The sequence below is a fragment of the Oenanthe melanoleuca genome, unplaced genomic scaffold (genome assembly GCF_029582105.1).
Source record: "Oenanthe melanoleuca isolate GR-GAL-2019-014 unplaced genomic scaffold, OMel1.0 S381, whole genome shotgun sequence".
In the NCBI taxonomy this organism is placed as follows: Eukaryota; Metazoa; Chordata; class Aves; order Passeriformes; family Muscicapidae; genus Oenanthe; species Oenanthe melanoleuca.
Window position 1 is genome coordinate 175 of NW_026613030.1, and position 16,673 is coordinate 16,847.

Consider the following 16,673-nt stretch of genomic DNA (forward strand, 5'->3'; position numbering starts at 1 on the left):
CTAGATGTTTGGTGCAATTTTATTACATATGCTTCACTTGCACACCCATATCTTAATCTACTGTGTTTATCAGGTTTAACTCCACAGACACATCCTTGTCTTGGAGTTAAAAATAATCTTCAATTTACATTTTAGACTGGTAAAAATGGACTAGAAAGAGAGTACCAAGGTTTAAAATGACTTCTATAGGTTTGCTTCTTGGGCTAATATTGGAACTGGTAATGACATCAAATTCTCCTGATCGCTGGTCTAGCATTATTAACAGGCTCAACTTTATTTTAAACCAAAGTTATTGGCAAGCAGACCAGCACCAACTCTAAAAAGTGTGTCTAACCTGCATGCGAATTTGCAGTCAGCCTTTTGGTTTTGTATCACCATCGTATAGCACCATAGAGATTTTTCAGGGTTTGGTGTAAACAAATGATAATTGTGATAACTGCAGAATGACAGTCTCTTGCCTGCGTCATAGGGAGCAAACTGAACTGAGTACAGATGCACAAAGGCTCCAGCTTGCATCACAGGTATGTTCATCCTGACTAGTGAAACAAAAATCATCCTGACTAGTGGGAGCGTGGCCGCAGTCCCACATGGCAGGGTCCCGGCACGTGGTGGCTTCCGACATCTTGACAAGGGCAGGGTGCAGTACCGCGCTGTGCCCACAAGGCGGCAGCACTGCCGCCCTTCCCACGCTCGCAGCCCGAACTCGGCGTCACCCTCCCCTCTATTCACACACACCCCCCGCTCCCCGCTCCATCCGGGCAGCGCCGGCGGGGACGCCGCTGCAATCCGGATCTCCGGCGAGGAGAACAGCATTGCTGCCCTGCCGGATTGAGAAATCCGATTCCTTGCAGAGATTGAGGGGATAGGGAGCTGATCCTCAGGCTGGCTTTTGGCAGCGGCAATTGGGTGAGATGGGGAGAGGGGACACTCCCCCGGATCCGTTAAAGCCAGCTCTGCTGGGTTTGGGTATCTCTCCTCAAAAACTGATCGCACCGAAGGGGGCTTGAGGAAGCAGCGGGATGCCCTGGGGGCTGTGCTGGAACCCCCAGCCCCGGTGAGGAATGCTGGGCAGTGCCGGCTCCGAGGGGACCCGGAGCCGGGAACAGCCCCGGTTCGGCCCCGGGCCCGGGCCCGGGCAGGACGGGGCGCCGGGGAGGGAGCGGGCGGGGCCGGGCGGGGATTGAGGGGCGGGGCCGGAGGGGATTGAGGGGCGGGGCCGGAGGGGATTGAGGGGCGGGGCCGGATGGGATTGAGGGGCGGGGCCGGCGGGGATTGAGGGGCGGGGCCGAGCGGGGATTGAGGGGCGTGGCCGGGCCCGACTCAGGTGCGCGGGGCCCCAGTGCGGCTGCGCGGGCCGGGGCCCCTTTCAATGCGGCCCAGCCGGTCCCGGCCCGCTCCATTCGGGAACGCTCGTGCTGGGATGCGGCGGGATCCTCGTCCGAGCGCTGTGCTGAGCGCGACGCAGGGACCGGCCCCGGTGCTGCCCGAATCCTGAGGCGCTCAGGTAGGACCAGGGGTGGGGTCTGGGTTTTGCCGGTGCTGGCTGGGGGTTCCGGGCGGTGCCGCCTCTCCCCGGGCCGGCCGGGTGCGGGTAGCGGGGCCGGGATCGGGATCGCCGCGGGCGGCAGCAGCAGCCGTCCCGGACGGGCGCTGGGGCTTAGCCCGGCGCTGCCGCTGCCGCTCCCCGCTCCGCTGCGGCGGCCGCGGGGAGCCGGGGCTCTGCCGGTAACCGCGCCCGGAAGAACGGCGGCGGGATCTCCCCGTGTAGACGCTGCATCGCGGCTGGAGCCGGCCGGGGCGCGGGGAGCGCCGTGCCAGCCCTGGGAGCCCCAAATCCCGGCGCTCCCGGTGCCCCCGTCCCGCAGAGGCCCCGCAGCCCCGAGCGCGGAGCAGCGCCTCGGCTCCCCGTTCCCGTGCGCGCACAGCCCCGGGGCTGCTGCCCGCGCACCCCTGCTGGAGGTGTGCTGAAGGCAGGGATGTGCACCCTTTGCTGAGGGAAAAGAACTTGCTGAGGCTGTGAAAGGATCTGAGCTGCTGCAGGGAGAGATGTCCTCCCGTGGGCACGGGGAGCTGCCTTGGCACGGGACTGGGAGCGCCCCCGGCCCTGCCTTCTCCTGCTTGAAAATATCACCTGGAGCCCCGGCTCAGGGGGGCTAAATCAGCTGGACTCCAGGCAGCTCTGTCAGCTGCCCCCAGGGACATGGGTGGGGCTGGGGGATGAGGGCTTTAGATAGCCAGTTGTTTGGAGCAGATGCCTGTCCCTGTCCCGATGCTGCTGAGCTTCCTTGGACGCTCTGCCCGTTCCTGGCACAGCTGGCGTTCAAGCGGCAGCTCTGCACGGGAATATCCACCCTCCGTGAGGCACTGTGAGGGTATGGCAGCAGGAACTGAGCAGGGAATTGGGGGCTGTGGGATAATTCACGGGAACTAGCAAAGCTGAGAGCGAGCCCCGAGTCTGGGCCTGCACAGAGAACAATCTTTGTGCTGCCCTGTCACCTTTTTCTTCTGATTCTTTTTTTTTTTTTTTTTTTCAGGTGCTGGACTTGCCTCTGTGGATGTGTGCTGAGCTCTCACTACAGGGACTGTGAGGCCTGACTGGCTGTGAGTTTGTGTTCTTCTCACAGGAGAATCAGAAATGATCATTAATTAGACCACAGAAATCTTTTCTGAAACCTTTCCCCTTTCCTGCCCTTTGCTGGTAAGTCTTTTCTTTCTGCCTTTAACTCTACAGCTGTTCCCTGATGTCATTGCCCCGTCTCACTTCTGTGCAGCTCCTAGCTGGGGAAGACTCATAGTAGAGCTTGTAACAAGTAAGCACTTGTTTCTACACTTCTTTTTCCAAAACTTTCACCAGAACTTAATTTCACTAGTTAGGAAGCGTGGTGAGGGGTGCAGGAGGAGCAGGAATAGGGAGGGAAGCCTTGAGCACTGCAGGCTACAAAGATATGCATTTATCAATTTGATTTAGTCCTGCTGCGTTAAGGATACCTAAATAGGCAAAATCCAAGGCACAGGGTGAAGTTCCTGTGACAATGCTACTGTGTGTTTATCTTGAATTACTCAGTGTGCCCCATTTCCCTTTAATAAGTGCTCTGATACCCCTGTAGAAACAAACACAACATGGGTGGGACAATGCACCACAAAGAGTGGCACCTCCACCTCGTATGGCAATGCCATTTTAGTACAGCCCAACTGTCTCACAGCAGAGGGCCAAAGGCCCCTGGGAAAACAATTCTGGCACGCCCCTGAGCCCTTCCCCGGCTCTGTGGGGTGCCCCTGAGCCCTTCCCCGGCTCTGTGTGCCCCAGCTGCCCTGTCACCTCACCCCATGGACACACTGCTCCCTGCAGCACACACACACTGCTGCCTTCCTGGCAGCTCCCAGGCACCTACCAGCCACGTGTTGGACGGGATCAGGAGGGAAAACAGCCCTTCTGCAGCCATTTTCTGGGCAGCTGGCAGTGATTCACGCACAAGGGGCATGGATACCATCAGTGGGTTCCCCTCAAAGTCTGTCCACATCCAGCAGCACACGGTGCTATTCACCATCTGCATCAGTGACACGCACAGGGAGTTAGGGAGGAGAACTCCTTAGTTCAGCAGGAAGCAGCAGGGCAGGAGAGGGGAGAGGGGCTCACTGGGATGGGATGGGAAGTCACAGTGAGCCTGGCAAATGGCCCCTGCAGTGTGCAGGGAGAGGCTGTGCAAGGAGAATGGCAAAGTGTAACTCAGAATGGCAATTATTAGTAGAGTTTTGGTTGGAAAGGGCATGAAAAGTACCCTCACCTGGACAAGAGTTATTTCACTCTGTGATGTATTGACAGGAGTGCCCAAATCCCAGCTGGAGTAACCCTTGTGATGCCATCAGCATTGGGAATGTCTGGCTCTGAGAGTTCTCTGTGTGGCAGGGGGTCCCAACTTCAGGGAAATAGTGGGGCCCTTGGAAAGGCAGGAGAGGGAATCCTCAAAGGCCTGAGAGCCTGGTTTGTGACAGAGAACTGTAGTGGTGGGAAGACTGAAAGTTCTGAAATTTTTGAAGTGTTGAGGCTTTTGAAAATACTCTTCAAAAAGAATGAATTTGTTATCCATGTGCACTTGGGATCAGGCAGAGAATCCTGAGCTGCAGTTCCAGGTGGAGTGGTTCATGCCAGACCCTTGTAGCCCTGGAACAGCATTTTTGACGTGAAGTCCCTGTAAGACTCTGAGAAGAAACTCAGACTGAGATTTGTTGGTGTCGCTGCGCACTCTGAGGTAGAGAGGGCCAAGAGCTGACCCACTGTCAGTCATTTCCAGCTGTGTTACCTGTGATTTCACACAGAACTGGCGCTGTGATTTGTGGCTGCTGGTGTCAAGGTGACCAAGAACTCTGTAGAAGGGGATTCCAGTGGAGGGGTTGGAAAGGCAAAGGGCTGTGCTGGGTGCCCCACCTTGGCAGCAGCTCTGGGGTCTCAGGCTGGCAGCCCTCCTCAGCTTTTCCACAAGGGATAAATCACTTTAATGTGTGAAGGGAAATAAAGTAGTATTTTACTGTTAAATTAACTAATAGATCAAATGTCTTGCAATGTGCTTGCAGTCCTTCAGAATTTTCTCCAGGTAACATTTGCTGAATGACACCTTTCAGATCCCAGTCCCCCTTAAAGCAGCTTGGGGTGCTCAAACTTAGAGGGCTTTTCCAGTTGTAGGAACAAGGAAAATGCAGTCTGACTGCTGCTGCCCAGTCCTGACCCAGAGGAGTGTCTGTAGCAGCAGAGGGTGGCAGCCCAGGGTGACCAGCACCTTGCCATTGCAGGTGGCACCCGGGTGGGTCTGGAGCGTTGTCTTCTGGTTGCAACCCCGTTGTTTTGTTGTGATCCCGTGTTCAGGATCCTGGGAGGAGCAGCTGTCTGGAGGCAGGGAAGGGCAGTCCCAGCATGGTCCTGTAGAAGCTTTCCTGTCATCCTCCTGGTGCTCCTCAGAGCTGTAGATGGAAAGAAGTGGGCTGTGCTGTGCCACTGCCAGCATCTCCACTGCTCCTTGCTGGGTGATTCTCTTGCACCAAAACAGGACAGTTCTGCCCCCTTCACCTTCTCATTAAATCAGAGTCTAGGAAAAATGTTACTCCCTCCAGATTTAGAAGTGTGATAGCTCAGCTGTCTGTGCAGAATTTCCAAACAGTAACTTGGGGTGTCATTGCCAAAAACTTTGGGTTCCTTTACCCACCAGGCCGTGTCTCCAATCCCAGCCCACGTTCCAATGAACGTGTCACTCACTCCTGCAGACGTTGCCATCAAAGCAGTGCAGATTCCCTGGGTTCTGGGGTGCTTCTGTGTTTTTGAGTGGATGTTTTCAGCTTAACAGTGTGTTGGGGCTGGGGAGGGTGGGGAGACACAAGCCTTTGCTAACCCTGACAGAGCTGAGCAGTGCTAGGGAGAGAAAAACCAAGAGAAATTGACGGTGTGGTAGCAGAGAAGCCATGGGATCATTTCTTTTGTTATTTGCAGAAAGAAAATGACCCAGTGGGAAGAGCCCAGGCTGCAGAACCCAGCCATCATCACAGGCCCAGTAAGTAGAGCTGTGGGATCCTGCAGGAAATGCCTGACTGGGGCACAGCTGGAGGAGCAGCAGCCCCTGCCTGCTCCTGGGCTCAGGGGTGGGCAGCCTGGGAAGCAGGAGCTCTCTGCCCACACATCTAAGGCAGAGGAAGCTGGGGATGTCACAGCAGGCTCTGGGCAGCCTCCCTGCTTGCTCAGGGTTTGGGGATGCCTAAGGGGAAGTGCCCCTGTTTGCCTTACCTGGGTCATTCCTGGCAGTAGCATTTCACTGGGCTGGCACATTGTTCTATTTATTTGAGGTCTCTGGACCATAAAGAGCTGTTTGCACTTGGGAGGAGAGAGGTGGGCCCATGTGGATTCAAAGTGGGGAAAAAAAGGCTCTGTGTGTAAATTCACCTTTAGCAGCGTGTCCATGGAGTGTATCTGTAATTAAATTGGTACCTGTACTTGCCTTTGTACACCTTGCTGTCTTTTGCTGTGAATAAAAACATTCATTCAATAAAGTTAAGTCGCCCCTAGTCAAGATACCCCACGTCTTCCCCTTGGCTCCTGTCTTTCTTTTTCATATTTGCTGTAGCATTAACTCTATTTCTTTTTCTCTCTATTTCTTTTCTTTTTCTCTGGATTTCTTTTTCTCTCTATTTCTGTCTGACTCTATTTCCCTGTTTCTAGTAGTCTCTAACTCTGTTTTTTTTCTTTTTCACTCTTTCTTTTTCTTTTTTTTTCTCTCTAACCTTTTTCTAACTTTCTTTTCCTTTCTAGCTGTACAATTTAAAAAACAGCAGCAGTACAAATTTTCAGGCTCCTTGCAAGTAAAAAAAAAAACCAAAACACCAAAAAACCTTATGTTATTATTTAAATAAAATTATTTACACCTCAGGAGCCTGAAATTTTCTACTGCTGCACCAGACATACATATTTTTTCTCCTTTTTCATATACCAGGTAGGGCCCCTCATTAATACTCCAGATGGCAGTGACTAATAATTACCTTGATTGAACATTACATGCCTACTCTGGAGTACTAATGAAAGTAGTTATTAGTTAGTTGGGCAGTTAATTCAATATTTAGCTAACTAGCCAATTTCTCGGTGCACCACCACGCCTGTCACTCACCCAAAGATCCACTTCTCACACAAGCCCAGCCCGTCACAACCCCAGCCCCGGTCCCTCGACACGTGGGGGCCCCAGGGTGTCACCTGCACATCACGGCATCTCCTGTGCCCGAGCGCCTCCGGAGGGACCCTGAGGCCATCCCCAGCGCTGATCCCGTCCCTCCCGAGGGACCCTGAGGCCATCCCCAGCGCTGATCCCGTCCTCCCGAGGGACCCTGAGGCCATCCCCAGCGCTGACCCCGTCCCTCCCGTGTCCGTCCCCCCGGGACCCTCCCCCAGCCCCGCCCCTGCCCGCGCCCCAGCCCTGGCTGCGCACCCGCCGCTAACGCCGCCTTGTGGGCACAGCGCGGTACTGCAGCCGCTGCCGAGCACTGCCAGAGCGCCGGCTCGGGGGGGCTGCAGTACCGCGCTGTGCCCACAAGGCGGCAGCACTGCCGCCCTTCCCACGCTCGCAGCCGCGGCCGCTCTCGCAGCCCGAACTCGGCGTCACCCTCCCCTCTATTCCACACACCCCCCGCTCCCCGCTCCATCCGGGCAGCGCCGGCGGGGACGCCGCTGCAATCCGGATCTCCGGCGAGGAGAACAGCATTGCTGCCCTGCCGGATTGAGAAATCCGATTCCTTGCAGAGATTGAGGGGATAGGGAGCTGATCCTCAGGCTGGCTTTTGGCAGCGGCAATTGGGTGAGATGGGGAGAGGGGACACTCCCCCGGATCCGTTAAAGCCAGCTCTGCTGGGTTTGGGTATCCCTCCTCAAAAACTGATCGCACCGAAGGGGGCTTGAGGAAGCAGCGGGATGCCCTGGGGGCTGTGCTGGAACCCCCAGCCCCGGTGAGGAATGCTGGGCAGTGCCGGCTCCGAGGGGACCCGGAGCCGGGAACAGCCCCGGTTCGGCCCCGGCAGAGGGCAGGACGGGGCGCCGGGGAGGAGCGGGCGGGCCGGAGGGGATTGAGGGGCGGGGCCGGAGGGGATTGAGGGGCGGGGCCGGAGGGGATTGAGGGGCGGGGCCGGGGGGATTGAGGGGCGGGGCCGGGCGGGGATTGAGGGGCGGGGCCGGGCGGGGATTGAGGGGCGGGGCCGAGCGGGGATTGAGGGGCGGGGCCGGAGGGGATTGAGGGGCGGGGCCGGATGGGATTGAGGGGCGGGGCCGGAGGGGATGAGGGGCGGGGCCGGATGGGATTGAGGGGCGGGACGAGCGGGGATTGAGGGCGGGGCCGAGGGGATTGAGGGGCGGGGCCGGAGGGATTGAGGGGCGGGGCCGAGCGGGGGATTGAGGGGCGGGGCCGATGGGATTGAGGGGCGGGGCCGGAGGGGATTGAGGGGCGGGGCCGAGCGGGGATTGAGGGGCGTGGCCGGCCCGACTCAGGTGCGCGGGGCCCCAGTGCGGCTGCGCGGGCCGGGGCCCCTTTCAATGCGGCCCAGCCGGTCCCGGCCCGCTCCATTCGGGAACGCTCGTGCTGGGATGCGGCGGGATCCTCGTCCGAGCGCTGTGCTGAGCGCGCAGGGACCGGCCCCGGTGCTGCCCGAATCCTGAGGCGCTCAGGTAGGACCAGGGGTGGGGTCTGGGTTTTGCCGGTGCTGGCTGGGGGTTCCGGGCGGTGCCGCCTCTCCCCGGGCCGGCCGGGTGCGGGTAGCGGGGCCGGGATCGGGATCGCCGCGGGCGGCAGCAGCAGCCCGGACGGGCGCTGGGGCTGAGCCCGGCGCTGCCGCTGCCGCTCCCGCTCCGCTGCGGCGGCCGCGGGGAGCCGGGGCTCTGCCGGTAACCGCGCCCGGAAGAACGGCGGCGGGATCTCCCCGTGTAGACGCTGCATCGCGGCTGGAGCCGGCCGGGGCGCGGGGAGCGCCGTGCCAGCCCTGGGAGCCCCAAATCCCGGCGCTCCCGGTGCCCCCGTCCCGCAGAGGCCCCCGCCCGAGCGCGGAGCAGCGCCCGGCTCCCCGTTCCCGTGCGCGCACAGCCCCGGGGCTGCTGCCCGCGCACCCCTGCTGGAGGTGTGCTGAAGGCAGGGATGTGCACCCTTTGCTGAGGGAAAAGAACTTGCAGGCCATGCTGAGGCTGTGAAAGCTGAGCTGCTGCAGGGAGAGATGTCCTCCCGTGGGCACGGGGAGCTGCCTTGGCACGGGACGGGAGCGCCCCCGGCCCTGCCTTCTCCTGCTTGAAAATATCACCTGGACCCCGGCTCAGGGGGGCTAAATCAGCTGGACTCCAGGCAGCTCTGTCAGCTGCCCCCAGGGACATGGGTGGGGCTGGGGGATGAGGGCTTTAGATAGCCAGTTGTTTGGAGCAGATGCCTGTCCCTGTCCCGATGCTGCTGAGCTTCCTTGGACGCTCTGCCCGTTCCTGGCACAGCTGGCGTTCAAGGGGCAGCTCTGCACGGGAATATCCACCCTCCGTGAGGCACTGTGAGGGTATGGCAGCAGGAACTGAGCAGGGAATTGGGGGCTGTGGGATAATTCACGGGAACTAGCAAAGCTGAGAGCGAGCCCCGAGTCTGGGCCCTGCACAGAGAACAATCTTTGTGCTGCCCTGTCACCTTTTTCTTCTGATTCTTTTTTTTTTTTTTTCTTTCAGGTGCTGGACTTGCCTCTGTGGATGTGTGCTGAGCTCTCACTACAGGGGGACTGTGAGGCCTGACTGGCTGTGAGTTTGTGTTCTTCTCACAGGAGAATCAGAAATGATCATTAATTAGACCACAGAAATCTTTTCTGAAACCTTTCCCCTTTCCTGCCCTTTGCTGGTAAGTCTTTTCTTTCTGCCTTTAACTCTACAGCTGTTCCCTGATGTCATTGCCCCTGTCTCACTTCTGTGCAGCTCCTAGCTGGGGAAGACTCATAATAGAGCTTGTAACAAGTAAGCACTTGTTTCTACACTTCTTTTTCCAAAACTTTCACCAGAACTTAATTTCACTAGTTAGGAAGCGTGGTGAGGGGTGCAGGAGGAGCAGGAATAGGAGAGGGAAGCCTTGAGCACTGCAGGCTACAAAGATATGCATTTATCAATTTGATTTAGTCCTGCTGTGTTAAGGATACATAAATAGGCAAAATCCAAGGCACAGGGTGAAGTTCCTGTGACAATGCTACTGTGTGTTATCTTGAATTACTCAGTGTGCCCCATTTCCCTTTAATAAGTGCTCTGATACCCCTGTAGAAACAAACACAACATGGGTGGGACAATGCACCTCACACTCCACAGAGTGGCACCTCCACCTAGTGTGGCAATGCCATTTTAGTACAGCCCAACTGTCTCACAGCAGAGGGCCAAAGGCCCCTGGGAAAACAATTCTGGCACCCTGAGCCCTTCCCCGGCTCTGTGGGGTGCCCCTGAGCCCTTCCCCGGCTCTGTGTGCCCCAGCTGCCCTGTCACCTCACCCCATGGACACACTGCTCCCTGCAGCACACACACACTGCTGCCTTCCTGGCAGCTCCCAGGCACCTACCAGCCACGTGTTGGACGGGATCAGGAGGGAAAACAGCCCTTCTGCAGCCATTTTCTGGGCAGCTGGCAGTGATTCACGCACAAGGGGCATGGATACCATCAGTGGGTTCCCCTCAAAGTCTGTCCACATCCAGCAGCACACGGTGCTATTCACCATCTGCATCAGTGACACGCACAGGGAGTTAGGGAGGAGAACTCCTTAGTTCAGCAGGAAGCAGCAGGGCAGGAGAGGGGAGAGGGGCTCACTGGGATGGGATGGGATGGGAAGTACACAGTGAGCCTGGCAAATGGCCCCTGCAGGGAGAGGCTGTGCAAGGAGAATGGCAAAGTGTAACTCAGAATGGCAATTATTAGTAGAGTTTTGGTTGGAAAGGGCATGAAAAGTACCCTCACCTGGACAAGAGTTATTTCACTCTGTGATGTATTGACAGGAGTGCCCAAATCCCAGCTGGAGTAACCCTTGTGATGCCATCAGCATTGGGAATGTCTGGCTCTGAGAGTTCTCTGTGTGGCAGGGGGTCCCAACTTCAGGGAAATAGTGGGGCCCTGGAAAGGCAGGAGAGGGAATCCTCAAAGGCCTGAGAGCCTGGTTTGTGACAGAGAACTGTAGTGGTGGGAAGACTCAAAGTTCTGAAATTTTTGAAAGTGTTGAGGCTTTTGAAAATACTCTTCAAAAAGAATGAATTTGTTATCCATGTGCACTTGGGATCAGGCAGAGAATCCTGAGCTGCAGTTCCAGGTGGAGTGGTTCATGCCAGACCCTTGTAGCCCTGGAACAGCATTTTTGACGTGAAGTCCCTGTAAGACTCTGAGAAGAAACTCAGACTGAGATTTGTTGGTGTCGCTGCACACTCTGAGGTAGAGAGGGCCAAGAGCTGACCCACTGTCAGTCATTTCCAGCTGTGTTACCTGTGATTTCACACAGAACTGGCGCTGTGATTTGTGGCTGCTGGTGTCAAGGTGACCAAGAACTCTGTAGAAGGGGATTCCAGTGGAGGGGTTGGAAAGGCAAAGGGCTGTGCTGGGTGCCCCACCTTGGCAGCAGCTCTGGGGTCTCAGGCTGGCAGCCCTCCTCAGCTTTTCCACAAGGGATAAATCACTTTAATGTGTGAAGGGAAATAAAGTATTTTTACTGTTAAATTAACTATATAGATCAAACGTCTTGCAATGTGCTTGCAGTCCTTCAGAATTTTCTCCAGGTAACATTTGCTGAATGACACCTTTCAGATCCCAGTCCCCCTTAAAGCAGCTTGGGATGCTCAAACTTAGAGGGCTTTTCCAGTTGTAGGAACAAGGAAAATGCAGTCTGACTGCTGCTGCCCAGTCCTGACCCAGAGGAGTGTCTGTAGCAGCAGAGGGTGGCAGCCCAGGGTGACCAGCACCTTGCCATTGCAGGTGGCACCCGGGTGGGTCTGGAGCGTTGTCTTCTGGTTGCAACCCCGTTGTTTTGTTGTGATCCCGTGTTCAGGATCCTGGGAGGAGCAGCTGTCTGGAGGCAGGGAAGGGCAGTCCCAGCATGGTCCTGTAGAAGCTTTCCTGTCATCCTCCTGGTGCTCCTCAGAGCTGTAGATGGAAAGAAGTGGGCTGTGCTGTGCCACTGCCAGCATCTCCACTGCTCCTTGCTGGGTGATTCTCTTGCACCAAAACAGGACAGTTCTGCCCCCTTCACCTTCTCATTAAATCAGAGTCCTGAGCAGAGGAAGGTCACTAGCCTGATTTTCAGGCAACTCCTTGGAGAGGGAAGTAGTGATTTTAAATGGGATAGAGTGCCCTGGGCTCAATTCCCCAGCTTTTGTCTCTCTCTGCCATTCATGTTAGGGTGGTCAGTGGAGTATGGCAGGTGGTGGATAATTGTTGAAACCGAAAAATTGGACTTTTTGTGCCATAATAAAATAAGCCTGAGCTGCTCTGATGCTGTTGCAGCTGCAGGACTGTTACAGTCAGGAGGCAACAGGAAATGCCAGGGGTGGTGCCCTCAAGCATTCCACCTTTCTGGAATGTGCAGGTGCAGGGCAGGTAATCTGTCCTCTCTCTCTCCCAGGCTTCTTCATCAGACCTTTCTACGAGATGATGCTGGGGAAGCCCATAACCCTGAAGGACATGGAGTCAGTGGTAAGAGCCCATTGAACCTGTGCCAGTGCTCACAGGCCCCTGGCTTTCCACAGCTCTGCACTAATTGCCCATTTTCAAACTGCCTAACTGTGATCTGCCCTAGGACAGCGAATACTACAGCTCTCTGAAGTGGATCCTGGAAAATGACCCCACCGAGCTGGATCTCATGTTTTGCATAGATGAGGAGAACTTTGGGCAGGTATGTAAAGGTTACTTGCATCTCAGGACCGGTGGTTGCCAACAAGTAGCTCAGTGCTGACAGTCTGGTGGTGGTGAAAGCAGCTGGGAGCTCAGCTGGCCGTGTTCCCAGCTGGGAGCGGGGCTGCCAGCTCCTGTCAGGGAGCTGTGGCACCTCTGGGACAAGCTGGAGATGCAGCTGAGTGAAATACTTGCAGTGAGGAGGATGAAGGGTCCCACAGTCCAGCTGGGACATGCTCAGGGACTCTCTGGTTCCTAAGGCTGAAGGTGCTGCAGGGGAGAGCAGCAGAAGGACACCAGGTCCTCTCTGTAGTGCCTGTCACAGCTGGTGCGCCAGGGGAAGCTGCCAGGTTTAAAAGGGTCACAGCCTATGGGGCTCTTTCTCCATGACAAATGAAAATGTTGTAGACATTACATTAAATTAGTTGGCTTAGAGGTTTTTATGACCTTTTTTTGCATTTTCCTTTGTTTACTTCTGAGCCCTAGATCCTGGCTCCAGGTACAACTGGAGCTGGGGACTGGAGGCCTTTTATAAAAACTGACTTCAGCATTTCAAACCATGCATTCAGTGTCCCGTCAAAAATATCCTGATCCACTTTCCAGTGCTGCCTTTTTCCTGAAGCACCATAAGGTTATGGATTTCATGGAGAACTAGGAGCCACAGAATAGGAAGGTTTTGTAATACACCAGTTGGCTTTGGGCAGTTTCAGTATGTGAATTAGCTTCTTGTATTACAGATCATAGCTGTTATAATTTTGTGTATATAAAGTACCTATTTTGTGGTTCTATTTTATATAAATATATAATTTCATTATTATAAATAATAATTGTAATAAAATGATCAGTAAATAGCCAGCCCTCTCTGCCAGTTTTCCCTTCTGTCAGCGCAGGTTTGTTCAAAAGTGTCTCTCCCAGCTCAGGGATACAGCTCAGGATATCCGAGGGCCCAGGTGATTTCTGTTCCTTCTGCTTGTTTCACTTGCAGGTGTTTCCCAGTCCAGCTCGCTGAGCCTCCGGCTCTGACATTGGCACGTTCTTCATTCCAGCTCTGGCTCTGAGATGCTGCACTTGATGGCTGCTCCAGTTCCTTCCAGCTCTGGGTAAATAACTGGTGTCTCTTGTGTAATCTGTGTCCGTGTTCTGTCCTTTGTGTCCATCTGTGTCACCTTTGTCACATCTGCATGCTTTATCAGCATCCTTCCGAGCCACGGTAGCCAGACTCTACTCGTGTACTTTCCTGCATTGTGCTTATTCCAGCACATGTACCTTTTTACTTTTGAGACAGAAAGAAGTACACAAGATCTTCTCATCCATCTTCCTTCTCAGCTTTGGTAGCGCCTGCTTTTCACGTGCCATTCTCTCGGCCTTCTGTAGGGGGTGTGTTAGACCCTCCTTATGTGCCCTCACTAGTTCCATAGGTTCTATCTTTCTAAGAGTGTTGGGCTTGAGACTTAATCCTCCAGAGAGTTATCTCCAGTCCTCATCCATGGTGTGTACCTACCTTGGCTTACACTGTATGTAGCTGTCTTGGCTTATGTTGCATGTACCTTTACTGTGTGCATCTCTACTGTATGGGCCTTTATTGTGCCCCTTAGCTCGGAGCTGCCCTGGCACCCGCTTGGGTAGAACAGTTACAGAACTTTATTGTTCCTCTCTTTTCTATGGGGTTTTGGGCAGGAAATGTGTGGGATCACCTCTAGCTGACCAGCTCCTGCTGTCTCGCAGGTCCCTGAGGTGGGTTCCCATCTCTGCAGTCACCATGCTGCCGATTTCCCTGGAATCTCCCGCTGGGTGTTGAAGAGCAGCAGCCGGGGGATGTGTTGAAGCATCCTCTTCATGCAGCGTTCCAAGTGAGGGTTGCAGTCAGCCTGTCAGCTGCAGAGTGTGACAGGGGGAGCGTGTGTGAGTCTGTGTCTGCTGGGAGAGTCTGTGTCTGTCTGGAGAGTTTGTGTCTGTGTCTGTCTGCTCTTGTCTGCCTGTGCCAGTGTGTGTGCTGACTGCTTCTAACCTTGTGCATATGGTTTTTACCTTTTACCTTTGTCAACTCATTTTTAAATTTAGAATAGAAAGTCCCCAGCCAGAGGGTTGGGTTTTTTTCCCCCCAGCTGAGTTTTTTCCTTAGTCCCAGCCAACAAGACTATGTTCATCCCAGAGGTTGGGCATGGACAGTCCCAGTACCCAGGGTTTTGTCAGCAGGAGGGTTTTTGAGGCATGGACAGTCCCAGTACCAGGTTTTTGTCAGCAGGAGTGTTTTTCAGGCTCCTAGGAGCACTGATGGCCGTGGTGTAATGGAGCAGTGGAGACAAGAGCCACGGTGAGTTTTGTGTGTGAGCTGAAAGAGTCGTGTGTGGTGCACAAGTGTTCTTCTTTCTGTGTGCTGCTTCTGTGTTGGGTTTCATGTGTAAATAATAGCAACTGTAATCAACACTTCAGAAACAGAAAATGGTTCTATTGCATTAATATATATTTTTGGTTTGTGTTCCCTGTATTGTTCTGTGTTTGCACTTGCTGCTGCATTTCCATGCATTGCTCTGTATATAATTCACCTTTAGCAGCCATGTGTCCATGGAGTGTACCTGTAATTGAATTGGTACCTGTCCTTGCCTTTGTACACCTTGCTGTCTTTTGCTGTGAATAAAACATTCATTCAATAAAGTTAAGTCGCCCCTAGTCAAGATACCCACGTCTTCCCCTTGGCTCCTGTCTTTCTTTTTCATATTTGCTGTAGCATTAACTCTATTTCTTTTTCTCTCCTTTTCTTTTTCTCTTTTTTTTTTTTCTCTCTATTTCTGTCTGACTCTATTTCTCTTTCCCTGTTTCTAGTAGTCTCTAACTCTGTTTCTTTTTCACTCTTTCTTTTTTTTCTCTAATTCTATTTCTAACTTTGTTTTCCTTTCTAGCTGTGCAATTTGAAAAACAGCAGTACAAATTTTCAGGCTCCCTGCAAGTCAAAAAAAAAAAAAAAACCACCAAAAACCCTTATGTTATTATTTAAAAATATTTACACCTCAATGTCACATCCTGAGGTGTCTCCTTAGACCTGAGATCACCTCTGGAGGACATGCAGGTGGTCTGGAACCCAGCTTTTTCCAATGCCCATCATGAGAGACTGCAGGAGGCTGTTCTTAGAGGTTTTCATGGTTGTTTATTCTTCCTTATCTCAGGAATGCTTCGTCCAGCCAACAGCAGTCTGCTCGCCAGACGTCCAGGGCAGAATCTGCCTGGCAGAGGCAGGACTGATCTTTTATAGTCTAAATCACGTACTAGGTATTTACAAATGGCCCCCAATACAATACAATCTTGTTACATGGTGCAGCTCTGTTCTCATCCAATCTAAGAGTGCCAGCGTGTCACCCAGCATGGATGACACGGAGAAGAAGGAGGAAGAGGTATCCACACCCTCAATTCTCCATGTTGGCCACGTGTCCCTTATCACAAACATTCTAGAACTCTGCTCATTCTACATTCTAACAGTCTAATTTACACTCTATTTATTTTTGTGGCTTGCATTTCTTCTCTCAATGTTGTAAATTGTTCCAAGGAGCTAAATCGCCCCTGAGACACCTGGGTCTCATTCGAGGGTCTTGGGGACCCCACCAGGGGGGTCTTAAACCGTTCCAGGGAAGCCAGAGGAATACTCTGGACTCCCACACCTCAAGAGCCTGAAATTTTCTACTGCTGCACCAGACATACATGTTTTTTCTCCTTTTTCTATATACCAGGTAGGGCCCTCATTAATACTCCAGATGGCAGTGACTAAATAATTACCTTGATTGAACATTACATGCCTACTCTGGAGTACTAATGAGAGTAGTTATTAGTTATTATTAGTTAGTTATTATTAGTTAGTTGGGCAGTTAATTCAATATTTAGCTAACTAGCCAATTTCTCGTGCACCACCACGCCTGTCACTCACCCAAAGATCCACTTCTCACACAAGCCCAGCCCGTCGCAACCCCAGCCCGGGTCCCTCGACACGTGGGGGCCCCAGGGTGTCACCTGCACATCACGGCATCTCCTGTGCCCGAGCGCCTCCGGAGGGACCCTGAGGCCATCCCCAGCGCTGATCCCGTCCCTCCCGAGGGACCCTGAGGCCATCCCCAGCGCTGATCCCGTCCCTCCCGAGGACCCTGAGGCCATCCCAGCGCTGACCCCGTCCCTCCGGAGGGACCCTGAGGCCATCCCCAGCGCTGATCCCGTCCCTCCGAGGGACCCTGAGGCCATCCCCCAGCGCTGATCCCGTCCCTCCGGAGGGACCCTGAGGCCTCCCCAGCGCTGATCCGTCCCT

The 16,673-nt window shown here is 54.3% G+C and overlaps 1 protein-coding gene across 1 annotated transcript; it reads left to right on the forward strand.

Moving 5' to 3' along the window:
• Positions 1–1,340: 1,340 nt before the first annotated feature.
• Positions 1,341–14,862, forward strand: LOC130266957 (uncharacterized; the record flags this gene model as incomplete). The annotated part of the gene is made up of 5 exons (XM_056516213.1): positions 1,341–1,504; positions 12,117–12,187; positions 12,291–12,386; positions 13,371–13,485; positions 14,111–14,862. Coding segments are annotated over 4 exons (355 nt in total), but the record flags the coding sequence as incomplete, so codon positions are not given.
• Between the last annotated feature and the right edge of the window lie 1,811 nt (positions 14,863–16,673).